General features: G+C 42.9%; 1 protein-coding gene and 1 long non-coding RNA gene across 4 annotated transcripts in view; one reads left to right on the forward strand and one right to left on the reverse strand.

The window, feature by feature from the left end:
- Window positions 1-1,986: 1,986 nt before the first annotated feature.
- Window positions 1,987-15,531, reverse strand: LOC125643103 (uncharacterized). Its single transcript, XR_007358584.2, has 3 exons — window positions 15,126-15,531; window positions 6,201-6,435; window positions 1,987-4,459 (listed from the first exon to the last, which is right to left on the reverse strand). It is a non-coding gene; the product is annotated as an uncharacterized LOC125643103 (long non-coding RNA).
- A 93-nt stretch (window positions 15,532-15,624) lies between these two features.
- Window positions 15,625-27,967, forward strand: part of PID1 (phosphotyrosine interaction domain containing 1) — a 157,527-nt gene continuing 145,184 nt past the window's right edge. The window contains exon 1 of one of the 3 annotated variants that reach the window (XM_048865162.2): window positions 15,625-15,950. In XM_048865162.2, the coding sequence (XP_048721119.1) occupies window positions 15,921-15,950 (30 nt within the window). In that variant the 5' untranslated portion in view covers window positions 15,625-15,920. The remainder of the gene's footprint in view (window positions 15,951-27,967) is intronic. The other 2 variants (XM_048865160.2, XM_048865161.2) reach the window with 2 other exon arrangements.

The following is a 27,967-nucleotide window of genomic DNA, read 5'->3' on the forward strand; positions in this document are numbered from 1 at the left end:
CAGAACGCGCCATTATATGGATCTAGTCTGACCTTCTGCATAATACAGGCCATAGAATTTTACCAGTTGAGTCCTATATCGAGCCCAGTAGCTTGGCATAGAACTAGGGCATCTTTTTTAGAAAAACATCTCATTGTCATTTATATACTCAACTTGATGGAAAATTACCATCATTAATAAAAATAAAATATAAATAAAATAAAAACAAAATTACCATCACTAATAAAAGTGTGTATTTTATTTCCACTTTGAGTTTTTCTGACTTGATTTTCCAGTCATTGGATCTTGTTGTTCTTTTGTTTTCTAGATTAAAGTGCCTTCTAGTTGTCTCTATACATAAAAAGTTTAAAATAGAACATTTAGAGCCAAATTCTGTTCTGGGTTATCCCCATGTAACCCCACTAAGTTCAATGTCCATAAGATAAGAATTTTGGCCTCTGTTGGTTGTTGTTGAAGATATTGTAAAAAAAAAAAAAGATAAAGAATTATGATCTGGTGTCTAAATGGTCATAGTCATATATGTTTAGACTGAAGAATTCTAAACCTTCCTTTAGAGTAAGGGCAAATCCCCTGGCAGAAGCAATATACTGGCAGGATAGCTTTTCTATACACAGCCGTCTTAGAGGTGAGCGCCGTACTCAAGCATAATTCCCACTGATTTCTGTGGAAAGTTTGCTAGAGTATGAAGTTTCAGATTTACCCATGAACATTTTTTAAAACAAGGTAATACTTTATAAGTCAACATTTCTTGATTCCTCATGATTCTGTGTTTGGTTTGCTCTGGAGCAAAAAAATGACTTTAAAAACACATCTGCTAAAGTTTTTTTTTCCCATTGAAGAAAATACATATGGCATCCTCCATCTATGGAAGGAGAATGCATTTGTGTATAACAGGTTGATACTATATCTTTAACAGTAACAATTGTTTTTGGATGGACACTATTAGCTAAAGTACTTCACAAAACATTTAATTTCCTAATTAGGCCTATTACACTGCAGAAAAACAACAAGGTAAACTGAATTCTTGAGGAACAAGCTATGTTTAATGAAGCATGTGTGAGCTTGCATAAGGGAAATAGGGATCTTAAAAACAGGGATTGCTAATTGCTTACAATATTTGGAGAAGTACTGTTTAAATAACAGAACTGATTTTTTTAAACAGTATTTTGTAGTAATGGTTAAGAGTGCCCTTAAGGCAAGGGAATGCTGTGAAGCTCAACAATTCAGCAGAGTCCAGCAATTAGACAATTCTACTGTACTTAAAAAGACACAAGCCGTGTATATGCTACGAATTTTGGTTGATGCAATTTACATCGGCATAAAGCTGCTGCAGTTAGCATATCGTGTGTACATGTGTATACTTGGCTTTCTGTGTTGTCACCAAGAGTGCGTGTTGATGCTCAATGCGGTGCACCATGGGTAGGTACTGCCATATGCAATGTGCCAACATCCAGCGCACTGTCTTTTGGGAAATTTTGGCAATGCATTGTGGGCAGAAATGAGTTACGCAGAGTGACTGGGAACAAGTGGTCAATTTCCCAGTGTGCAACTGTTTCCATCCCATAATTTTCATGCCTTTTTTAAAAAAAATCCCACAAACCTGTGCAGCCCTCCATACCGTCTGTGACAGATTGCCCCCAGTTAAGATGCCACCTGATGTGCTGGGATATCACTGAGCCCACCTGTTCTGCCAGCCAGGGCACCCTTTTTACCTTTCTTGCTGAGCCAGGCTATTAAGCCTCCTCTGGCACACACACACAGGCGGGGCCACACTTAACTGTAGAATGACACAGATACTGAGATCAGCTGTGGGAAGCCTCAGCTTAAGGGACTTGCCCCAACACTCAGGTGTCCACCTCCCTTGGGGTGCAGATTCAAAGGTATATTATGAAATTCGCCTCTTCCCTCAATGTGGAGGAAGACATGCACAACAGAAACTGGGCTTTATAATAAACAAAACAAATTTTATTAACTATAAAAGGCAGATTTTAAGTGGTTAAAGAACAAAGCAGATTACTAAGCAAATAAAACAGAACCCGCAAAATAAGCTTATTTCACTAAAGAAATTGGTTACAAATCGTAATTTCTCACCCTCGATATTGTTGCAGACAGATTACAGAAAGTCTTGAAAGACAGCTGCACTGGTTTTCAGCTTGAGACCTCAGGTATTATTACTCACAAGCTGGATTCCCTTCCAACTTGGGCTCAACCCTTCTCCCTGCAGTTCAGTTCTTGCTTCCAGGTGTTTTTTAGTGCCTCTTTGGGTGGGGAGTTGGAGGAGAACCATGATGATGTCACTCCCCTGCCTTATATAGCTCTTGTGTATGGCGGGAACCCTTTGTCACCCAGTGGGAGAACACTAGCATTCTAGGGGGTGGATCCAGTTCCAGGTGACTCAGACCCATGTTTCTGCAGGGCTGTGGTAGCCATTACTCACAGGCTGTCTGAAGCGTCCACAGGAAAACTAAGCTCTTTCACGGTCCATTGTCTCTGCTAATGGGCCATCAGCCCTGTCTGGCTTTTCCATTTTCCATGTTGTACCTGAAGGGCTGGTTGGGGGTCACACCCGAAGTAACACATTTGAAATACAGATACATAGTTAATATTCCTAACTTCATATACAGAAATGATACAGGCATATACTTTGTATAATCACATTCAGTAAATCATAACCTTTCTAATGATATCTTACACGAGCCACCTTGCGTAAAATATATCTCAGTTATGTCATATTCATATCAAGCATATTTTCATAAAGAATACGAGTGAAACATCACACTGGCCATCATCTCTGACAGAAGCATGGAGCCTACACAGCTCTGCACTATTGTCATGAGCATTGCAAACACAAGATGCATGAGCTGCCGGCATTAGCAGAGCTGTAAGAAAAACCAAGTACGCGGGGACCATGACAATTTCTTGGAGGACAGACTGCTGTGGGACATAGCGAGAACCGGTTCAAGAAGGAGCTGCAGATGGTCGAGTGCCACTTTTGAGCCTGAGAAACAAGCACTTTCTGGTGGGATTGCATCATAATGCAGACTTGAGATGATGAGCAGGGACCGTAGATCTTTCAGATGTGCAAGGCCACATTCCTGGATCTGTGTACCTAGCTCACCCCAGCCCTCCAGTGCAGGGACACCAAAATGAGTGCTGCACTGACAGTGGAGAAATGAGTAACAATTGCACTGCGGAAAGTTGCAATGCTAGATTGCTACTGGGTAGTGGGCAATCATTTGGGAGTTGGAGGCAGAGGCCACTGTCATGCCAGTACTATTAATCGTCTCCTACTATGCTGGACTGTGACTTTCAGCAATATACAGGACAAAATGGATGTCTGTGCAGCAATGGGATTCCTGAACTGCACTGGGGCAATATATGGCATGTATGTCCATATTTTGGCACCAGACCACCTTGCCGCAGAGTACATCAACAGAAGGGGCTACCTGTCTATGGTTATGCAAGCATTGTGAATCTCCAGGGTTGCTTCACCAACATCAGTGATGGCTGGTGAGAGAAGGTGCATGATGTTTGCATCTTTAAGAACACAGGACTGTTCAGAAAGCTACAAGTAGGGACTTTCTTTTCTGGCTGGTGAATTACCATTGGCAATGTTCAAATGCCAGTCGTGATCCTGGGGACCCAGTCTACCCCTTTCTCTCCTGAGTCATGAAACCGTATACTGGCCACCTCGACAGCACCATCGAAGAATTCAGCTACAGGCTCAGCAGGTGCAGAATGACAGTTGAATGTGCTTTTGAAAGATTGAAAAGACACTGGCATTTACTCACAAGACTGGTGAAATAAACGTCCCAATGGTTATAGCTGTCTGCTGTGTCCTGCATATATCTGTGAAGCAAAGGGGGAAGAGTTGCTGCCAGGGTGGGGGTGGAGTGACTGTCCGCTGAGTTTTTAAAAAGCCAGACACAATAGCGATTAGATGAGCTCAGCATAGAGCTATACAGCTCAGGGAGGTTTTGAAAGAGCACTTTAACAGTGAGCCACAGTAATGCGTTGTGGGGTACTGTGCTCTATCTGCCCCTGCTGTTCTGGGGCCTGTTAGGAATTGTGTGGTGCTTGGTGTACATGTAGGAATATAACATTGTCAATGCACCTATTAATTTTGTGGTGCTTGCTGTTCATTTATGATTATTACACTGTGTTTGTCACTGATCCTGAGTTGTGTCACACTGCACAGTAACAAGTCATTGGTTGCTTTCAGAACTGGTAGGCACTCTGCAGCATATATTATGAACTAATAAAGATGAATAAAGATGAATTATTTTTCAAATAATATAACTTTTTTCTTTGCACTGATTTTGTTATTGAATAATCCTGAAGCACCGGCTTGCAGGATCTCATTGAATGTCATCCCCAGTCATCTTTTTTCTCTTCCTTATCTGGTGCAGGTGTTCTGCGGGTATGGATGAGGAATACCTCAAGGCCACAGTGGCAGCAGCTGCAGATAAAACACACACAGGTACCATTGTCAGTATAGTCACAACAGAAAGCAAAAGTTAAGATTCTGAACCCCCTTCCTTTGCTCCCCCGCAGTTTTAAACAAGACATGCTTATTGACTCCTCTGCTTGGGCGTGCTTAGAATCATAGAAGATTAGGGTTGGAAGGGACCTCAGGAGGTCATCTAGTCCAACCCGTTGCTCCAAGCAGGACCAACATCAACTAAATCATCCCAGCCAGGGCTTTGTCAAGCTGGGCCTTAAAAACCCCTAAGGATGGAGATTCCACCACCTCCCTAGGTAACCCATTCCAGTGCTTCACCACCCTCCTAGTGAAATAGTATTTCCAAATATCCAACCTAGACCTCCCCAGCTGCAACTTGAGACCATTGCTCCTCGTTCTGTCATCTGATACCACTGAGAACAGCTGAGCTCCATCCTCTTTGGAACCCCACCTTCAGGTAGTTGAAGGCTACTGTCAAATCCCCCCTCACTCTTCTTTTCTGCAGACTAAACAAGCCCCGTTACCTGAGCCTCTCCTTGTAAGTCATGTGCCCCAACCACCTGATCATTTTCATTGCTCTCCGCTGGACTCTCTCCAATTTGTCCACATCCTTTCTGTAGTGGGGGGACCAAAACTGGATGCAATACACCAGATGTGGCCGCACCAATGTCGAATAGAGGGGAATAATCACTTCCCTTGAGCTGCTGGCAATGCTCCTACTAATGCAGCCCAATATACTGCTAGCCTTCTTGGCAACAAGGGCACACTGCTGACTCATATCCAGCTTCTCATCCGCTGTAATCCCTAGGTCCTTTTCTGCAGAACTGCTGGTTAGCCAGTCAGTCCCCAGCCTGTGGCAGTGCATGGGATTCTTCCATCCTAAGTGCAGGACTCTGCACTTGTCCTTGATGACCCCCTTGGCCCAATCCTCTAATTTGTCTAGGTCACTTTGGACCCTATCCCGACCCTTCAGCGTATCTACCTCTCCCCCAGGTTAGTGTCATCTGCGAACTTGCTGAGGGTGCAATCCATCCCATCATCCAGATCATTAATAAAGATGTTGAACAAAACTGGTCCCAGGACCAACCCCTTGGGCACTCTGCTTGATACCAGCTGCCAACTAGATATCGAGCCGTTGATCACTACCCATTTAGCCCGACAATCTTGTGCATCGTGCCATTCACAGCACCAGCCATGGTGAGTATGACCCATCAGGGAGAGGGAAATGAGGAGGGAATTGCTCAGGTGAATGAAACTGCATGTAGGGTAATAGTACTGAGAACTGGCACCATTTTCCACAGGCAGTGGTGATTTTAGCTGATGTCTCAGCACAGAGAGCACAGCTGCTGCAGGCATCCGAAAGCTGCCCAGGTCTGAGCTGCTAGCATGTGTACGGCAATGGTGCCTGCTGAAGTTATCATTGATCGGCATGGGAAAGTGTCTGGCTGTGGAGGAAGAAATAAAGCTGCCGTCCCTTGAAACCTTCAGAAGAGGATTGCAGAGTAACATCATGGAAGTTTCATCAAGCTCTCGCGGGAGGATTCAAGAGACATCACAGAGTACATACGCTGCCTAACTCTACAGGAGAATGAAAAGCAAATAACATCTCTTCCTCCCTTGGCTATATCACTATCTCTTCTAGTATGAGTAAATTAAGGAAAAGTTGACAGCTGCATCCTGTTAAGTTGGGGGCACCATCAGTACATAATTGTATGGACAAAAACAATTAAGCACTTACCTAAGGATTCCTTCCCTGGCATTGGGCTCACCTATGCCAAGACTGACTGGACTATGTGGAGTCTCAAACAGGTTCTGGCATGCAGCATAGCTGGACCCATAGTCGTATGTCTCCCATCATCCTCTTCCTCCTCGTCCTCGCTGTTCATGCCAGTGGGCTGTGGCTTGGGCTTCTCAGAGGTGTCCTCAATGTTGTGTGGGGCAGTGGTGGGGTCTTTGCCAAGTATGACATGTTGCTGTTTGTAAAAGCAGATGGTCTGCAGGTTGGCACCAGATCAAATGTTGGCCTCCCTGGCCTGCGGCTGTCCCTTTGCTTTGATGTGGGAATGCTACTGATCCTTGCTGTACCTCTTCCCCTGCCTCTCCCGTGCAATCTGCTCAGAGAGGTCCACCCTTCTACAGCTGGTCCATAGCTGTGCCTGCACAGCCTCTTCTCCCCACAGGCCCAGGAGACCCAGTATCTCCTGCCGGCTCCAAGCTGGAGTGCTTTGGGAACATGTAGCTGGCCCAGTCAGCTGGACAGTTGGAAACCACAGACAGAGCTGCTAGGAGTGTTTGCCAAAGTGAGCAAACGGGAAAAGGCATTTTAAAAAATCACGGATCTTTAAAGGGGAGGGACGCCTTCCAGTTTCTGGGTGGTGGAGTGTGTTACAAGTGTGACCAGAGCTGTCACTGTTGGACATTGCAGGATAGTTGCTGGAGGACAGTTAGGGTCAACTTATGTAATGCAGCATCTACCCTTGTGCTGTGTCTTACTACATGAATCATGGCTCAATGTCTCTCGGGGAGGTGGTGTTACTGTGTCACTGGAATGGGGCACTTATATCAGAGGGAGACTAATTTAAGTGTAGACATATGCACAACTAGGTTTATGCAAGGCAGCTTACATCAACCTAACTTTGCAGAGTGTAGACTAGGCAACAAGTTAAAGGGAGAGTATCATCCTGAATGTTGAATTATTAGGCATTAGATGATTCAGAGAAAATAAAACATCTAATAGCTATTAACAGGGAAAACATAAATACACCTCTACCCTGATATAACGAGACCCAATATAACACAAATTCAGATATAACGCGGTAAAGCAGTGCTCCGGGGGGTGCTCCGGTGGATCAAAGCAAGTTCGATATAACACAGTTTCACCTATAATGCGGTAAGATTTTTTGGCTCTTGAGGACAGCGTTATATCAGGGTAGAGGTGTATACTGAAGTCAATGTAAACAACAAGGAGTCTGGTGGCACCTTAAAGACTCACAGATTTTTTTGAGCATAAGCTTTCGTGGGTAAAAACCCCACTTCTTCAGATGCATGGAGTGAAAATTACAGATGCAGATATAAATATACTGACGCATGAAGAGAAGGGAGTTACCTCACAAGTGGAGAACCAGTGTTGAGAGGGCCAATTCAATCAGAGTGGATGTAGCCCACTCCCAACAATAGATGAGGAGGTGTCAATTCCAGGAGTCAATGTAGTTACTTTGGATCGACTACTGGGTAGATGAAATTAAAATTGGCACCACTAAATCAAATTCTGCCCCTATTTAAACTATGAAATGTCATTGACTTTAGTAATTTGGTCTATTGGCTATAGAATTGAGACCGATTAAGGCAAGTGTGAGTGCAATGTTTAAAATAATTCAGTCCACATACTGTAATATCTGAATACAAATTCGTTTACAAGAAAAGAAACACCAGTATTTGGCACTATGGGGGGAAAAATTAATAGGAAAAGACCTACATCTTCTTACAGGTAAATACCTAAAACACTGGAAATATGAATCCACACACGTTTCTTTGTATGTGTGTGTTTCCTTTTTTAGAAAAAAGATTTCTCATTGGCTGAGAGTAAGAAAAATTAGAGAAGAATTATGACATCTGAATTTAACTGAAAATTGCCTGAACTCTAGCGCTGCCTGGTTCCGAAACTCTTCTCCAGTACCATGGCCAGTTTCATCAGGACTCATTCTCATTGACTGAGAGTGTAACACTATTGCAACATGTCTGTGGAAGCAGTGGCCTTATACAAATTAACCATTTGATACGTGTTCTACACAAGAAGAGGCTTATGGGCTACCATTGAGAAGAAAAGCAGAATTAGGTACAGAATAGGACCAAAAAGAAGCAGTTTTTCCTGACGTGATATTTTTTTAACCCATTTAACATTTGATAAGTCTTGGCCCCTAACTATATTTTCATACTTGCCTCCCTCCTTACACCAGTTCTGTGGATGGTCATTTCAGAAAAATTCTGGGGGAGGGGGTCAAAACTGTGTCAGCATGTAGAACGTTCTATGTGATACTATCTCCTGGAGAGACAAGGTGGGTGAAGTAATATCTTTTATTACCAGGTGACTTGAAGAAGAGCTCTGGGTAGCTCGAAAGCGTGTCTCCCTCACCAACAGAAGTTGGTCCATAAAAGATATTACCTCACTTGTCTCTCTAATATCCTGGGACCAACTCGGCTACAACAACTCTGCATACGTACTATATCCTGGAAAGTCAGGGGATGAGAGGCCACAAATGGAAGACATAGTGGAGCATATAGACCTATGAAAAATCCAGTTGGTCAAATCAATGTCAGCGGGGGAGGGGGGGAAACTGCCCCTCTTACCTCATAGCAAATGACGCCCCTGGTGTAAAGATTTGGAACCATTAAAGGAAGACCTTGACCAATATCATCCCCCCCCCCCACCCCAAAAAAAAAAAACCACATTAAAAGAAATGACCAGTATTACTTGATTCTGAGATTTCCAGTCTGGTTGGTGATGGGTTTGTGTGTAAAAGCATTTGTACCTTGCTGTCATAGATAAAAGTGACATGCAGAATAGTCACAACAGACAAGTTTTCTTTTGCATTGTATGAACATTGTCTTGGTAGTCAAAATAGTGGAGACTGGCTTCTGTTTGGTCATTTCAGTAATGGTTTTGCCACATGCTAGCAGTACCCATGAACTAGTTAATGCAGCTTTTTCAGTTGTCTTAGGTTGTATAAAAGTTGTGTACATTAAGAAATAAAGATGAACCCCAACCTGTATGTTCAATCACTTTGCTAATTGCAGTGGATTCTAAGCTTCCTTTGTGGACCATCAACTGACAGCAGACTGGATTATATAGAGTCCCATCTGATTCAGTCTAGAGTGCCTGGTAAATTGATTGTTACATCGGGAAAAATTAAATTGTTGTCAAGGTTTATTTGGGAAAGAGAGAAGCTTTCAGAAAATACCTCTGGTGTTGAGAGCAGCAAAGAATGTAAATGTTAGTGAGAAGACAGAGAGGGGTCAAAAGGAGACAAACCACAACATCCTGTTTACTTTGAAAATCTACAAAAGAGAGCTCTGGCAAATATTCTGGTTTGATATTTAAAAGGTGCTGGGCACTCTTCTTAGATTTTTATCTCCATAGGACTGTGGAGGTGTCAGCAGTGGGTCTCTGTTTCAGGCTGCATTCTGATGTGTGTGATTCAGGCTACATTCAGCCCCCTTCTAACTGAGATTTCAGTGTCTTGAAAATCAAAGCTGCAAACTTTTATCTGATTTAATACATATGTTTCCGATTAAGGTGCAGCTTGGCTGGTTTTAGAAAGTTTAAAAACAACAGGGCTCAATCTTACAAGGCACTGAGCACTGTGGCCCTGATCCATCAAAACACTTAAGCACATTGCCTTCCATGTGACTAGTCACCTGCTTAAAGTTAAGCACATGCCAGATGGAGCTAGATTTCTCAGCCTCTAAAGAAATCAACATCTCGTATAGGAAGCTGAAGATAGTAAAAACCTTCTTTTTGAAAGTTTCCCTTGGACATATTTTTGGTCTCTTCTAGCTTTTGCACCTTGTTCTACATCATAGGGACCCTTTGGGCTTTTTTGCACATTATTGAATATTCAGGAGTCTGGTAAACAGTAATAATCAATAGTCACTGTAGCCATTTCACATGCTTGCCATTTTGTTTTATGCCATTTATAAACATCCATCAGAATCAGATGTATAGAGCATTTACATATCAAAGTCAAGCATATAACAACATTGTACATGTTAATACTTAAGGGATTCAGGGAGAAATGTGACTGGCTGGTGTAGTAGAGGTGTGAGGCATCATGTCAGGAAAAAAGGTCTCCTCCCCTGTACAGATCAGGAACTCCACAGGAGAGAAGTATGGAGACTCTTCTCTCTTGTGGAATTCCTAAACTCTGTAGAAGAAGGACATCCCTGCTATGTGTCTCCTGCAGGTAAGTGGGGAGGAGCTCCTGCTGTTTCCCACCTTAGAAGAGCTCCTACCTTGAGGACCTTTAGCAAGTCTGTGGCTGCGTGTCTCCCTCCTTAACACCTCCTAAAGTGTTTGTGGGATATTTTTGGCAGGCTCCCAGAGCATGAATTCTGTGAGTCTATCTCTACAATGCAAAACAATAGAGCTTGATCCTTGGGTCTCAGCTTGACTCAGGCTTGGATCCTTCACCCCTGTGGGATCTTGGGACCCTGAGTCTAAGCCCTGAGTCTAGTGCAATTTGTGTGTAGATGGAGGGGGCTAGGCTTGCACCTAAGTTTGAATCCTAGGCCTACTTACCCTTACAGGATACATCTACACTGCAATAAAACACCCGTGGCTGGCCCATGTCAGCAGACTCAGGTTAATGGGGCTCAGTTTGCAAGGCTATAAAATGGATATTTGGGCATGGGGAGGGGAGAGTCCCAGAGGCTGAGCTCCAGCCTGAGCCCAAACGTCTGCACTGTAATTTTATAGCCCTGCAGCCCGAGCCCCACAGGGTTTTTTATTGCAGTGTAGATATACACTAAATGCCTAAGGGTGTGTCTACATTGCCGTGTAAGCCCAGGGTTCAAACTCACTCTCAAGCCTAACTCCACCTTCTCTCTACTCACAAATCACCCTCTAAGCCCTGGGTTAGTGCAGAGGGTCTGAGCCTGAGTCAAGCCAGGACCCAGGATGCAAACCCTATTGCTTTGTAATGCAGACACAGACCCACTGGACTCATGCTCTAGGAGTCCTCCAAAGTATTCCACAATCCAACAGGATGATTTTCTTTTATCCTCTGCACAGTTAAGTTTGGTGGACAGCGAAGTTTTCCCGTGTTGCATGAAGTAAGGGCTAGAATGGTCACATGGGAGGGCACTAGGAATTCTGGAATTCGGGTGGTTGGACTTAGGCTTGCATAATGCAGTGTAGATGTTGGAGCCCCAGGCTGAGATCCAGGGTTCAACAATTCCTCACTTGGGGTTACAAATGAGTGTAGGCAATGAAGCCCTAGGTTAACAAACCCAGGGTCTGTTAACTCAAGTTCTACTAACCTTGGGCTTACATAAGACATACCTTGAGTCATGTTTGAAAATGGGACTAAGGCTCCTAGTCATTTAGATGCTTTTAAAAAATTTAACTTCAGTATAGATCATTTAAACATTAAAAACAAACAAACTTTCAGGCCTCCTTACTTTACTTTTTGAAAACAAATTCCCATGCAAAAACTCTGTTGGCTGACAGTTAATGTTAGGACAATAAGTAATGTAACCCTACTGAAAATACATAAGAAGGGCATCACCATTAAAAAAATCTCCAATCCTTAAAGATGGAAATGTCAAGCTGAGGTAATAATGACTATTATATAATCCTTAAATTTCATATATTAGTTCAACGATATTACCAGCGAAAATTATCCTTACACATTCCAGTAGTAAACAGTGCTACAGACATATACATTCCTAATTAGACATTTTGTATTCTCCAAGATAGACAGACAGGTGTGTGTGTGTGTGTGTGTGTGTGTGTACATACTGTGGGTCAGATTTAGGGTTGTTATGAGAATGTGTAATGTGAATTTTTGCATGTCAGTATTGCTAAGAAAATTTATGAACAATAGGGTTTATCGAATATTCTTAATCTTAATTTGCCATTCCCATATTTGTTGAGGTTTAGAATTTTTGAATGGCTATCTTTTTGTTAGCTATTGTGTATGACAGACTCAAATTCTCCACAGTCAATGTTAGCTACCTTTTTTGTGGGGGAATCCCATGCATTTTCTCTCCCTCCCTTCCTTTGAATGTGGATAGAGGTGGGCTATAATGAATGGAAAGTGAAGCTATTGCAGCCTGTATCCTGCTGTACACAATATAGACATATTTATAGATAAAGCTAAAGGTGCGCTGCAGATTGTTGTAATTTTAATAATCCCAGGAGAAATTCTGAGCAGTGTAGAACTTCTGCACCACCCAAAAAATCCAAAACTCTTTTTGGCTAATGACATGAATACAGCACCACTGAAATGCAGCCACTCTGGGACAAGTGACAGGAATCAATCATCACAGTACGTTATACAGTTGGGGAGGGGAGGCAGGGAAGGTTTGGACAAGCATACTGGGGCAAGTTACATCTCTTAGGAAAGTGCCATGGGATATTTTATGTCCCCATAGCACAAGCAGGAGCGCAGTTTTTAAGGTCTTCTCCTGCTGAATGACATTATCTCTCCTTATTCATTTTGATACTCCAGTTGCTTTGTCAGGAATACACTGTCAGATCATCTCGCAGTAGAACTACCTACTGCACACTCCAGACATGGATTTTCTGTCATTACAGGCTCTTTGCATTGGACACTGAGGTAAGAAGCAGCCTCAGAGACACAGAGTTGTGCCCTTAATTATAGTAGAAATATCATAAATTTGAAAAATAAAGTGGTGCAGCCAGATAACTGCACTGCGATTCTGAACACACATTGGCTAATCCCTGTGTCCTGAAAACATACCACATCCATGAGCTCACAAGGTAGGTGTGGCGCCATACACAATATGATCATTAGGGCTGTCGATTAATTGAAGTTAACTCCTGCAATTAACTCAAAAAATTAATCGTGATGAAAAAATTCAGCGTGATTAATTGCAGTTTTAATTGCACTGTTAAACAATAGAATACCAATTGAAATGTATTAAATATTTTTGGATTTTTTCTACATTTTCAAATATATTGATTTAAATTACAACACAGTATACAAAGTAGACAGTGCTCATTTTACATTATTTTTTATTACAAATATTTGCACTGTAAAAATGGCAAGCAAAAAAATATTTTTCAATTCACCTCATACAAATACGGTAGTGCAATCTCTTTATTGTGAAAGTGCAATTTACAAATGTAGATTTTTTTTTGTTACGTAACTGCACTCAAAAATGAAACAATGTAAAACTTTAGCGCCTACAAATCCACTCAGTCCTACTTCTTGTTCAGCCAATTGCTAAGACAAACAAGTTCGTTTACATTTACTGGAGATAATGCTGCCTGCTTCTTATTCACAATGTCACCTGAAAGTGAGAACAGGCAGTTTTGTAGCCGCCATTGCAAGGAATATCTGGCACTTAAATACTAAACATTCGTATGCCCCTTCATACTTTGGCCACCATTCCAGAAGACATGCTTCCCTGCTGATGATGCTTATTAAAAAAATAATGCATTAATTAAATTTGTGACCGAACTCCTTGGGGCAGAATTGTATGTTTCCTAATCTGTTTTACTCACATTCTGCCATATATTTCATGTTATAGCAGTCTTGGATGATGACCCAGCACATATTGTTCATTTTAAGAATAGTTTCACTGTAGAGTTGACAATGCAAAGAAGGTACCAATGTGAGATTTCTAAAGATAGCTACAGCACTCAACCCAAGGCTTACGAATCTGAGAGGGACAAGGTGTAGAGTATGTTTTCAGAAGTCTTAAAAGAGCAACACTCTGATGTGGAAACTACAGAACCCAAACCACCAAAAATGAAAATCAACCTTCTGCATCTGACTCAGATGACGAAAATGAACATGCATTGGTCTGCACTGCTTTGGATGGTTATTGAGAAGAACTCATTATAAACATGGCTGCATGTCCTCTCGAACGATGGTTGAAGCATGAAGGGACATATGAATCTTTAGTGCATCAGGCACATAAATATCTTGCGACACTGGTTACAACAGTGCCATGCGAAAACTTGTTCTCACTTTCAGGTGATATTGTAAACAAGAAGTGGGTAGCATTATCTCCTGAAAATATAAACAAACTTGTTTGTCTGAGCGATTGGCTGAACAAGAAGTAGGACTGAGTGGACTTGTAGGCTCTAAAGTTTTAAATTGTTTTATTTTTGAATGCAGGTTTTTTTTGTACATAATTCTACATTTGTATGTTCAACTTTCATGAAAAAAAGACTGCAATACAGTACTTGTATTAGATGAATTGAAAAATACTATTTTTTGTTTTATACAGTGCAAATATTTGTAATCAAAAACAAATATAAAATAAGCACTGTACACTTTGTATTCTATGTTGTAAATGAAATCAATATATTTGAAAAAGTTGAAAATATCAAAAACTATTTAAATAAATGGTATTCTATTATTGTTTAACAGTGCTATTAATCACACTATTAATTGTGATTTTTTTAAATTGTAATTAATTTTTTTTAATTACAGCCCTAATGATTACTAATGTAACTGGTGTAGTTACACAGTGACCTAGCAGGGTTTTAAAAGGCCTAATGAAGAAGAAAATAAACACTGCTATTTGGTATAAGAAATGGTCCCTCTAGGAACTATTAAACCATAGCCCCGCCTACACCCAGGGAGCTGTTTTACCCAAGTCCAAAGGAAGACCTGTGCCTCTGAGAAAACATGGTACACCACTAGCCAGTAGATGTCTCTGTTACATTCACCTACTGTTCCACATGGACTGGATGAGAAGTTTCAGTAGGAGCTCATGTCACAGCTGGACATAATCAATCTCCTTTATTTATCTGAAACGTGAGCAAACATTCTGTAAAATGTAGTCCGAATTTTAAAGTTATTCTAATTTTTTCATTGCCAAAAGGGTGTCCTGCATCCGAAAGTATAAGTGCTATTTATAGCGTGGACATAAATATGCCATGCAAGCCAAGTATACTCAATCCACATACCCTGCATAGCTCATGGTGCTGGGAGATGCCTATGAGTTGAACCTCTCCGTACTAAGGCTGTATACCACCCATGTCATGACAGAAACAGGCTGCGTGCTATAGACAGATCATGCGTGCCCCAGCAAAAGGCAAGACGCATGCTGAACACATCATACATGTCATAACAACATATCCTGCGCAGCAAGCAGCTGCGCTAGCTGTGGGCCGCTCGGCCCGACGCACGGCGCGTGCCTTTGGGGTCTTGCAGGCGACCGGCCGCGCCGTAATACACAGATTGGTTTGACACGGGCGATACGTGGCTCACCCAGGCCCCAGATCTCTTGCATTTGTGCTCGGCGGCAGCAAGCTGAGCCTCCGCGCGGGGCTCGGGCCCGGAGCTCCGGACGTAGCCCGGCTTGGCGGCGGGGCAGGAGGAAGAGGAGGGTGAGGGGGACTCATCGGAGATGCGCCGGCTAGCGGGGGCGGGGCCGTGGGAGGGACCAGAAGCCCGGGCGCTGCCGCTGCACTGCGGGGGGGGGGCCGCCGGCGGAGCTCAGCGTCCCGCTCGCTCGCTCGCTCGCTGGTGCAAGAGGACAGCGCAGCGCGGCTAGCAGAGGAGCCGGCGGAGAGCCCGGGGTGCAAGGTACCAGGCTTCGCGCAGCTGGCGGCTCTCCCTGGCTGGCTGGGCACCGGCCCCTGAAGGACTGAGCGCACCTCGCTGCCACCCCGAGCAGATGTGAGCGAGCCTGGAGAACTGAAGCCCAGCTCGCAAGCAGCCGTGTCCTCCTCTCCCCGCAGATCCACAGAGGGTGAACTATGTGGCAGCCGGCCACTGAGAGACTGCAGGTAAGGGAGGAGGGCAGGGGGAGAAACTGAGGCGGGGCTGGCGTGTCTGTAAAGGATCGGGTCATGTGATCCGAGGGTTTGTGTCAAAAATATGTAGGGGGCATTGGTAAGCCCTTGTTTTGAATTCGTTCCCCGCCACCCCCATGGCCGTGCATAGATCACGCTTACAACTTTCAGCTGGTCTCTGTGTGTGGAGCACTTTCTGCCCAACAATTTAACATTGCATTCCACTGACAGGATTTACAGGTCCAGGGCTGGGCTTCTTGAATCCAGATGTGGGGTGGTTTTTGTTGTTGTTGTTGCTGACTTTTTCAAAGACAGAACAGATGATTTGAAAATCTTTGGGTTGCATTTATGATGTTATCTCTCTAAATTTATGCTCCTCCTGAAAATAGGATTTTAATTTTCTTTCTGGTTATTGCAACTCCCTTCCATTTCTTTCTTTCTTTTTAAGGGGAAACGTTTATAAAGAGTCAAAACTCATCAGGTATTGCGCTAGCCAATTCATTGACTCCTGCATACAAACAAGAAAATGTTTGTTTGATGGGATTTGGATGGCGGGTGCAGGAGAATGTTTGGGGTTGAGCAATACTGAAAATTGGACGTGTCTAGTTATTTGCAGGAGTCATCAGTGACACGTATTAAGGTCTCTGGGGGCTCAGGGTTGTCCTTACTGCAGGGTTTTGCTCCATGCTTTTTTCTCTGAAATGTTCTCCAGATGGTCAACTAGACAGATTGCCAGATGAATTTACACAATCCCAAAGACAAACTTTCTGGCATGCTTAAAGCAGCATTAAATCTCATAGTAAACTTTGAAGAACTATTTAAGTGGCAAAATAAAACAACCTTTAAGGCAGAATGAATTTGAAGGCATAGGGCAAAAAGAAAATATACTGAAAGGAGGGGACAAGCAGCATTATTGAGGCATGCAAACTAAAGATTTAACTTGAAGTTCAGAGATCTATAAGTAAACATATAGCCCTCATGAAAAGTCATAGGTAAAGTTCACAAACTGAATTCATTTTTGCAGTGAGGAGCAGCCTGTTTAGAGAGTATCAGTATCTTGTAATATTGAAGATTCCAACTAGATCACTGATGCTCTAAATTTCAAGGGAGATTCTAAATGGGGTGGGACAACACATTTACATATTTGTTGCAAATAATCAAACCTCAAATAAGGAACTCTACTCTGGGATGCTAAGGTGATATTAATAAATGTTCTGAAAGGCCTTATTTTAATACAAATCTGCATTCATACAGTACCTAACTGAGTGCAGTGTAGGCTTATTTTACTGTTTCACTTATCTATAAAGGCGTGTGTGTGTGTGTGTATGTGAGAGAGAGAGAGGTATTGATGCAGCATCACTTTGAAGATCGAGTCATGGTAGCAGTCAAAATTCCTTGATGTGCTTTCTTTGTGACTTTGGGCTCTTGCTCTTCTGAATGTGTTTGATTTTTTTTTTATCTATTTAAGTTATTCATGCGCAGCATGTTTTATTTAGGGAAGCGTGTGGGTTCCAAAGCCCATGACACTTGGCAGCTGAACTATTCCGGCATATATTCTGCTTTGTGATATTTCCATATTAGAAATGTCAGCTTTCATTTCATGGTTATTTGGCTGTGCAGCTGTTGGTTCTAGTGCTTCCTCTTGTATTCTTTGTCATGTTAGTAGTCTTTTCTTAAATCAGATTATATAAAATTTGTGACATAATGAAGAAAGGGCCTGGCTCATTAAAGACAATGGTTACATTTTATAAAATCTTATGAAAAATACCATTAATGGGACACAGGCAGAGTTGACAGATGCAAAATTTAGTCTACCTTAAACATAATTATACAGTAACTAGTCTCCTGACCCTAAAACCCCGTAAGATCCTCAAAATGAAAGCTGTAAAATTGTTAAAAATCTAACTTTTCTGGAAGGCAACCTGCCAACAGCATCTGAAGGTCAGTGTTATTTTGTTTGTGTGTGCATGTGTGTGTCACTTCATCTCTTTACTCTGTGTCTATTCTTTTTTCTTATGAGCAGGCAGGCTAATGAAATATACACAAATTTTGCTTTCTTACCACTTCAGAATTCAGAAGTCTTGTATATTTCAAACCCCCTCTCATGACAAGAGAGGGGGAAGGCAGTGTGGGAGGGATGGTGGCATGATGGGAAATAGTGTGCCTGCAAACCAAACCACAGCTAGTAGATCTAGTTTTAGGCCTACCTGCCTGAAGAGCATCCCCTTATTCTTAAATATATTGTATGAATAAATACATATGGAAACTTGAGACTTGCAGAAAGTAAGACAAAATAAAGCTTACTTTGTAGTTCCACTCTAGCAACTTCATACAGTTTCCAAAACAAATATCTAATGAGAAATAGTTGAACATATTAAAATATTTTATTGCTTCCGCAATTGGAATTAAAAAATTGTTTTGATACCAGAGAGCAGAAAATTCAAAGACTTGCTCTGATTTGATATTAAAGCCAAGTATGATCAAGTCTTTAGGAGTTTTAATCTCTACCAGCCAGTAACAGTAATAATCCATGCTTCTTAATCAGACCAAGGAATGCAATTTCAATGGTTAGGAACCTTTGACTTTGTGTGTGCCTGAAATGTGATTTGTGAATGAAATTAACCATGGTGGCATGTTATTTATTTATTTATTCTCCAGTAATGGCTAGAGGCCCCATTGTACAGACCCTTTATAATCACATAATAAAAGACGATATCTGCCCTGAAGAACTTAGTCTCAGGCCCTGATCCTGCAAAGACTTTTGCACATGCTGAATTTGACATACTGTAAGTAGTCTCAATGAAGCCAAAAGGGCTACTCTCACTGCATAAAGTTGAGCACATGCCGGGTAGGGGCTGAAATTAAAACCAGGTGTAATGAATGGGCATAACGAATGAAAAGGTAATTGCATAGATTGACTGAGTGCACGCTTTGTAGAATTGGAAGGTGTCTAAAATATAAAATAAGATTAATACTATAGCATAAATATATACTACATTATATTTAAAGAACGTTAGGTTGCAAAATCAAGCACTCCAAAGTTGGAAATGCTTGTGAAACTTTAATTCAGCCCTCTTGTGCATGTGTATTAGGATACAGACTGTATTTACATTAAAGCTGTCCATTTTTTCCGTAGGACTCCTGTCTCATTCATCATACAGGATGGAGCTGTCCTAGGGAGGGCTGAGGGTTATGTAATGAAGGAGACTTGTTTGTATGACCCCTGTTTCATTTGTTGCAGAATGTGAAAAGTGTGTAATGAATGAGGCAGAGTTCCTATTTGGTGCTAATGGCAAGTCATATAAAACAAACTTTTTATAGATGACCATTAACTGGGTATTCCTCATTTCCTCATTGCCCCCAATGTGAGGCAGTTGAAGTCTGATTTGCCAAAGTGCTGAACACTCACAGCTGCAGCTGGGACCTGTGCTTTGAACATATAAAATGCTATTGAATGCTAACTATTCTGAATAATCAGGCCCTAGGCATCACAAATTAGGCATCCAGAATTAGTGGAGACTTTTGACCTTAATCTCTCTGTGCCTCAGTTCCCTGTCTGTCTGTGAAATGGGGATAATAATACTACTTCACTTAACAGGGCTGTTGTGGAAAGAAATTGAGTGATGTCAGATCCTATAATGATAAGTGTAGAGAAAAGCCCATGAGGAAATTAATAATTCTGTATTCAGAGAAGGGTTTGAGTAGTGTGTGGTAAATAAGCCATGGGGCCACGCATTGAGCAATGAGAATAAAATAAAATATTTAATAGCTACTCATTCAGTGAGCACCATCCATCCTGCAGGAAAATAGTATGTAATGATGTAATTAAAGAGTGTGTCATAACGTATACATAACATGAGACAGAAATAAGGTTGCATGGGCAATCATAAATCTGGTGTGTCCTAACCTTTGAGTGTTTGACTTCGCAATATAAATAATGTTGTTTTAACATAGTTTTTTTGTTGTTTGTTTTTTGGTTTGCTTTAAAAAAACAAAGCAGAATTTCCATCATGTGGTATCCTACTGACACCCACATGAATCATCAGCAGGGTTAGAACATGTAGATTCACTGCACAGACCTCTGCTACTTGAGCTAATGAAGTCACTGATTGCCGTAGTAGGTTGTCATCCTCCATGTCAGTGGTGCCCAAACTTTTTTCGATTTTGCACACCCTTACTAGTAAGGGAATCTGTCTGCGCCCCCACTCCATTACTGCTCAGTTAGCTCAGCAGAGGTGTGTGGGCTGAAGGCAGAGCTGGGGATGAGGGAGGAGCTGGGGCTAGAGGTGGAGCTGGCCTTTGGGTGGAGAGGGAATGACGGCAGAGCTGGGCTACAGGCAGAGCAGGGGGTGGAATGGAGCTGGGTCTGGAGCGGGAAGTGGAGTGGAGCTGTGGTTGGGGGTGGAACAGAGCTATGGCTTGGGTCTGGAGTTGGGCTGGGGGTAGAGCAGGGCTGGATGGTGCTCCCTCTCTGCCCCCTGTGTGGGTTGGCATGGGCTGCACAGGATGGCCCCCCAACATTCCTCTCTGCCCCCTTAGGGGGGGTGCCCCACAGTTTGGGGACCTCTGCTGTATGTGGACCAGCACCAGAGTTAGGCTGACCAGACAGCAAGTATGAAAAATCGGGACAGAGGGTGTGGGGTAATAGGTGCCTATATAAGACAAAGCCCCAAATATCGGGACTGTCCCTATAAGACAGGACATCTGGTCACCCTAACCAGAGTGGGAGATTAGGCATTTTACCAGTGGGTTTCATAGATATTTGCTCACGGCAGAGGAGTGATAAGACATGGACTTCTTGGGTTCCATTTCAGGTTCTGGAAGAGAGTTTTCTCTAGAAATTACAGACCCTTCTGCTTCTGTTCCTTCCAAGCCTGATTTCTTCTGCCCCCTAGCATGTCCCAGTTCCAGTCCCGTCTCTTCACCCCAACATTCCAGCTCCTTATTCCAGTCCTAGTCTGCACATTTAGTCAGTCTCTAAAGCTCCCCCTCTGGGCTCCTCATCTTAGTCCCAGTCTCCTCCTACTCTGGCTCCCCATTCCAGGCCCCTCATCCTAGGCTCTTTGCCCAGCCAGTCTGTCTCCATCCTTCCTCCCAGCCCTTGGTGCCTCATCTGATCTTAGTCTCCTCCCCTTCTCCACTACCATTTTCAGTGTCCACCATCCAGATGCTTTGTTCCAGTCTCCCTACCCTGGAATCTTCATCTGATCTCAGACTTTCCCCCCAACTCTGTCTCCTTGTCACAATCTCCTGTTCCCACAGACTCCTTGTCCAATCTTACTGCCTCTCTCCACTACTTGTTTCCAACTTGTTCCCCGGCCCCACCCTCAACTCCTTTTCCAATATCCTTTTCTCACGTCCATGTCCCAGTCTTCTCACTTTACCACCCCAGAGGTCCAGCTCTCTTCCCTCCTGCTTTTGAATTAGACGGCTCCCTCCTCCTTGCTGCCTGGGTGCCAGTGGTGTGGAAATTGAGAGCACAGGCTCGAGAGTCTCCCTGTTCTCGATTCCTGTTCCTTGTGGTGCCGAGGGGCACAGCAGCTAAGAGCAGCAGTTACAGGGAAAGTGCTTCTCACAGCCCCTGCAGCTCGTGGCTGGATCATGCTCATTCACGCTGTGTGGTGGTGCATACCCAGTCCAGCCAGCACGTGGGAGCTGTGAGGGGATTGACTCTCTGAGAATTTAGCTGCTAATATAATAAGTCTCTACAGTGCATGTGCAAACTGAGATTTTTTTCAAAGGCTTATAACATGGCCAATTTTGAGTGGATTTTTATTGGGACGGTAAAAGACACATTCCTTACACAAAGGGATGCTAGCCCTGCCTATAATATAGTAATCGTTGCTAGCCACCTGCCTAGCCATTGTCAACTGACAATTTGCAGCGGGGGAGCAGAGGTTATGTGAATCTCAGTTTTGTTCATGTTAAATTGGTAGCAAGACATCCATGAGGAGATATCAGAGGCAGACCGAGATCAGGGATTTGATGTCAGGAGACAGGTCAGGACTGGAGAGGCAGTTTGTGAATCATCAGCATGAGTATGGTTGTTGCATCTGTGTGAGTGGATGAGATCTGCTAGACAAGGGAACTACCTGGAGATGGTGTCAGGGCTCAGGGGGAAGCCCTGTGAGACCCTAACTGAGAATGGGAGTTTAGAGGATGAGCTGGTGAAAATTAAGTGTTCAGAGAGGTAGGAGTACCATGAGAGGTCAGAGTCATGAACATCAAGCAAGAACAAAATTGTAAGAAGGAAGAAGTGATTGATGCTGTTGAGTCACTAAAGGGAAGTGATAAGAGATCTGTAGAGGAGATTATTGGAGAACTCAATGAGAATGTTTTAAGTGGAATGGAGGACAGAAGCCTTATGGGAGGGGAGCAAGGATGGAGTGGGTGGAGAGAAACTGAAGAAAGTAAATGTAGGTGGTGCAATCAGTTAAGTTAGTAGAGAAGGCGTGGTAACTGGAGAGGGAATTGGGATAAAACTTTTTTGTAAGTATGGAGAGACCATGCATGTTTGCATCGTGAGGGGTAGGAAACAATGAGAGTGAGAAGCTAAGGAGATGGGAGGCAGTTAGAGGAGGAAGGGGGAAGAGTACAAGGAAATGTTGAAGGGTGTAGGCAGAAAAAAGAGGGAGCATGAGATCATGTCCCATCTTCTCAGTCTTTTCTCTGAAAAGATTGGCAATAGCCTGCCTGGAGGAGGAGGGCTCAACGGAAGGGGAGGGTATAAGGAGAGTCAAAGCTGGTGAATAGGCGGCTGGGTTTGTGGGAGAAGGAATCACTGAGGGTGGTGAATTAGTATTGCTTGTCTAGGAATAGGACAGATTTGAAGGAGGAGAGAGCAAATATGTAGTGGAGGAACTCTGTGTGGTCTTGTGCAGAGGTGCCTAGCAGAGCACGAATAGGATCGGGGGGGATGTGGATGCAGAGGGAGAACTGGGTTTGACTGGGAGGTGTTTGTTGTGGGAGAGAGGGCAAAGAAGTGTAAGGCGAGGGACAGAGTGAATCAACATCTGAGTCAACGTAAGAGTTAATAGGAAGGAATGCGTTGGGAAGCCATGAAGAATGATGGACTGGAGGCCATGGACGGAGAGGTTGGGTGTGGGGTGGGTGGGCAATGTTGAAGAAAACAAGATGGTGGTTAGACGGAGGTAAATTAGCTACTGAGGGATTAGAAATTGAACAATGTTTAGTGAAGACAAGCTCAAGTGAGGTGGCCATTTTGGTGTGTGGGAAAATTGATCCAGTGTTGAAAGAGACCAGGAGGAGAGGGTGAAGAGCCAGCATGCTAAGGAGTCATATGGGATGTCAGCACAGAAGTTGAAGTCACCAATGATGAGGCTGGAAGATGGTAAAGAGAGTAAGCCCTGCTACAAAGAGTTTACAATCTGAATAAATACAAGGAAAATCCAAAGGACAGTCAGACCAGAGGTGGGGAGGGAGTCACGCTTTCAAAGTATTAGTTACAATGATAGTTAGTCAAGGAGATGAAAGACAGAGATGTAAGAGAGTGATATCAAAAGGATGCAAGAGATGCCACTGAAGACTGAAACAGAGACTTGGGTGAAGCAAAGATCTGGTCCTGATCCAACTGGCCAAGGACTAGAATTTATTTAGCAGGTCTTAACCCTGTGAGAAGATACGGTGTGAAGTAGTGGCAGGAGGCCACTGAGTGAGCTCCATTGTCTTGTCTTTGAGATAACGGTGTGACCCACTGTTTATAAGCTAGAATGTTGCCCTTCATGGTTGGTGAAAACCAGTGGGGTCTTATTGTATTCATTATTGATGAAGATTGCTAATGTCTCCTTTCAAGAGCTCAGGATAGCTTAAACAGTAAGACCCCTGCCCAAAAAAAATCTTGTGACCTTAACAAGACAACCAGCTGCCATCTGGCCTCTAACATAAATTATTGAAAAAGAGGTGTTGGACAAATTCCAATTGTATCTGAATATTAAGCTGGGGAGATAGCAATACAATCTTTGTGCAATCTATGGGTGCCAATTATGTCTTAGAAATGGATACAAGTAGGGTGTCCATCCTGGTAATTTTAGATCTGAGAGTTTGCTAGTTTCTTTTCAGGACCAAGCAGGAGAGGGTGTGTATGTTTTATACTGGGTTTGCTCCATCCTTGCTTGGAGAACCCTGAGAGTTGTATTGGTTAGCTGCTGTTTCTCTTCTTGAGTTCTTGTATGTGAGTTGCATACAACCGGGGGGGGGGTGCTTGGGGCTTCTCTGTGTGGGGGGCTTGTGCCTCCAGCCACAGGGGGGTAGGGCGTCTCAGGGCTCTGGCTGCCGGGAGGGGCTGCGGGTGGAAGGGGTGGAGTCGGGAGCTAGCTTCCCCAAAGGGCGTCTCCACCTGCTGCCCATGCGCCTGCCGCTTGCCTCCTCTCACCCCCCATACCCGCTGCTCGCCTCCTCTCAGCCCTCCCACCTGCCACTTGTCTCCTCACTCCCCTGCCACGGACACCCCCTGCCCTCCGCGAGAACTCCTGCTTGCTTGTGGCTCACTGCTCACCTTCTCACTCTGCCGCTCACAGCCAGGGCCCACCACTTGCCTCACCGCTTGCCTCCTCATCCCTGCCCACCTGCTGCTCTGCTCCTCACCTCCCTAAGCTCGCAGCCAAACCATACACTACATACAAAGCTATGCATTTCAGATATGTGGTAGCTCATATAAAAGTTACAATTTATTCTAACATGATCAATCCTCCCAAGTTCCATTGATTTTCCTCTTGAAATTTAGGTTTGATTGTTGATCATGCAATAATTACAATCAATACCAGTTATAACATCATTAATAGAGCTCACATATTGCGTAAGGGCATCCGAGGTAGAGTAAGGCATTGAAAATGTCTGTGGTAAATTCAGATTGCAGGAAATGTAACTAATTCATTTGGTAACCTTCAAACCTCTGGAACAGATGGTTGTGAGTGCAGTTCCAAGAGATGTTGAGTTTGTACCTAGCACTGTCATGACAGCCTAGTGTTGAAAGGTTGATGTGCTGTTGAAAGGTGTAATTTTTGTAATAATGTGGCATAAATTTCTTGTTTCTGCTTAATGAGCCGTGGCCAATGCTTTCTTTGTCACTCAACTCTATGCTCCACTTCTCTCAGAATGAGGCCTGTCTTATTGCCCTCCTGTTTAATGAACATTCATTGTCTGATGTATTTTCAGTTGCTGGCAGACTTTTTACTGAATTCAGTGGATTTAACAAAAATTAGGATAGAGATGCTTAAATATCCAAGTTTTGGAATTTCCTTGAAAATATGATCTAGGAACAGCATGTTTTGACTGTGCCTTTTTCCTTCACCTGTAGAAACATCTTCACTTTTACCCTGTTTTTAGCTATGACAGTTCTTGTAATTGCATAGGACAGTGCACGGTTTGCACATTGTGGACACAAACTCGTGTAATGCTGTATGACTTTTCAAAGCCACTGGTGCAGAGAAATGCACTGATGCTTAAGAGATTATGATTACCCACACTGCTGGTCATATAGACATATTATTAATCATGCTTATGTAATAATGATCTTAGACTGTCTCTTTTAAAACACCCTTCATCCCCAGTCTTTGATTGTCCCTCGTATTTGCTTTAATTTTCTATCAGGAAAATGTCAAGGGAAGCATGGAATATGAACATACCTTGTCTTTTCTCTTGGAAAGCTTATCAAGAGGTGTTTGTATTTATTTAAAATGTGCTCTTCCCTTATGCATACAGCAACACCTTAATCCCCTGGCTTGCTGTATTTTCTTATGTATTCTCTTTGCAGTGGTCCTTGCTGTAGAATTTACTGCTTGTTGTAAACAGAAGGCTGATGAGATTGGCTCATAGTCTGTAGCTGTAATACCACTTCAAGCAATGCATGGAGTTCTCCGAAACCTTTCATTTTAAATGATTTCTAAACATATCTCCTGCTCCTGGCATAGGACGTGAGGATCAGAAACCTATTGCCTTTGTTGTGGCTGTAATTTCTAGGGCAGCTATTTTTGTTGTTCATCATGCGGAGTTCTGAAGTGTTTTTGAAAACAATCAAGGGCCTAGTACGGTTCCATTTGCCGGCCTTTGAGAAGAATGGTGTTGGTTATAAAACCTAAATTTTTCTGGAGTCACGATACCATACATTACTTCTAGGTAACTGTCGAGGGTCAGACCTGCTAGGACTTAGGTGCTCGCCTGTCCCTGACTAACTCTGCTGCTAGGCAATCAATGAACCCAGCCAGCTGCATTGCCTTAGAACTGACAGAGTAGCCACAGCATCTGATTGGCTGCTGATTTAGCAGCCCTGCTTGTAAGCCACAGCAGATCAGCAGCTGTTCAATGTGTACCACACCTGCAGCTGTGCTTGCCTGCGCCCCCTGTTCCAGCCTTGTTTCTGAACCTGCTCCTACTTTGCCTGCTCTGGGCTCTAGCACTTGTTCCCTTCTGGCTTTGATCCTTTGCTGTACCTTTGGCTAACAACTCAGGGTTACCCTCTGGCTCTGGCATTCAACTGCTGTCTCTCTGGTGCTGATCCTCAGCTCCTCCTGTGGCCTATGACTCTGGTTACCCACTGGCTTCGGCATTTGGCTTCTGACCCTCAGCTTGTCCTGGACACAGGTCTAACCAATAGGCTGAACTCTTGTTTCAGCCACTAGGCTTGACTGCCCATGGTCCAATTGGTCATTGTAGCAAATCTGAGTAGGTGCATAGTTTCCTAATTCATGCTGTTTGTAAGCCTTTTGGTTCTCCCTATTTATATTTACATGTGTGTAAAAACCCACAGTGTTCAAGTACCTTTTCTCCTAGAGTAGGAAAGGAGAGAGAAGAGGTAGTTCTGCAAGTGCTCCACTTAGCACTGCAGCGCTGACCGTTTGCAAGCAAGTCGTGCCGTACAGAAAGCACTTGATCTTTTGCAAATCTCTCACTTTGTATTAACTGTTAATCTGAATTCAAATGACATGCAGATAAACCTGAATAATATAGATGTTGAAAGGAAACTAAATAAATGATCACTCTATAAAGTGCTTTTGCATCTATTTCATGTTTTCAAGTTGGATGTGCTAAAAGGCTTCATATATACTGGTATAATTGAACAACATGAGAAATCCCTTTTTGATGATTGTCCATCACCATTGTTGGACTTCTTTCTTCTTCTAGGCATGGCTCAAATCACTGACGGGAGGTAAAATACATTCTCCTCCCCCTGTTTGGCACACCCCCCCCCAAAAAAAACCCCAAACATCCAAACTAGTACTGTGTTGTTATTTCCAGTTCAGAATATTGTTCTGTGAAATGTCATGATTAGTAAATGTGAAAGGCCAAATGCTTTCATGTAGCACTTTTCTGATCACTCTGCTAATCTGGAAACCTGATAATTCTTACCAAAAGACCAGCAAGAATTTAATAGCAGACATCTGTAGTATGGTCTTGTACTACTAGACTTTTATTTTTTACAGAATATACTACAATACAGTTCCTAATATATTCTGAAGTATTATCAAACAATTTAAGATAAACTACACTCATCAAAACAAACAAACAAAAACTACAATGTGTGATGCATTATTTAATCATGAATACAAATAGCTACAAGACAAAAACATGCTGACATTGCTGTTTGATCTTTGGTTTTATTAAACTTTGTAATTACAAGGAGGAAAGTGAAAAGAGCTTGAAATTGAATCGAGGCAAAGTAGATTCCTCAGTCCAGAATATTTTATCGCCCAGGTTTTGGCATTATCTGGCTTCTGGATACTTTATAGTGCATCAAAATTTCACAATAAATGTTGTTACTCTAATTTAATACCAGTCAAAAATCCTTAAAACAGAGCTGTCTGAATTCAGAAAAGCTCATCTGGCACCACTTAGTTTGGGCGTTTCTCTTTATTTATGCATTGTAGAAAATGAATGGCTCTTGAAAAGTGCTAATTTTGGGAAGTAATGTATGACCAAAGAAAATCAAAATCAGTGGCTCCCTTGTGGAAAGCCCTCTGGAAAATTATCACGAGGGTTCATTTATAGTCTACTGC

The sequence above is a fragment of the Caretta caretta genome, chromosome 9, assembly GCF_965140235.1.
Source record: "Caretta caretta isolate rCarCar2 chromosome 9, rCarCar1.hap1, whole genome shotgun sequence".
Taxonomy (NCBI): domain Eukaryota; kingdom Metazoa; phylum Chordata; order Testudines; family Cheloniidae; genus Caretta; species Caretta caretta.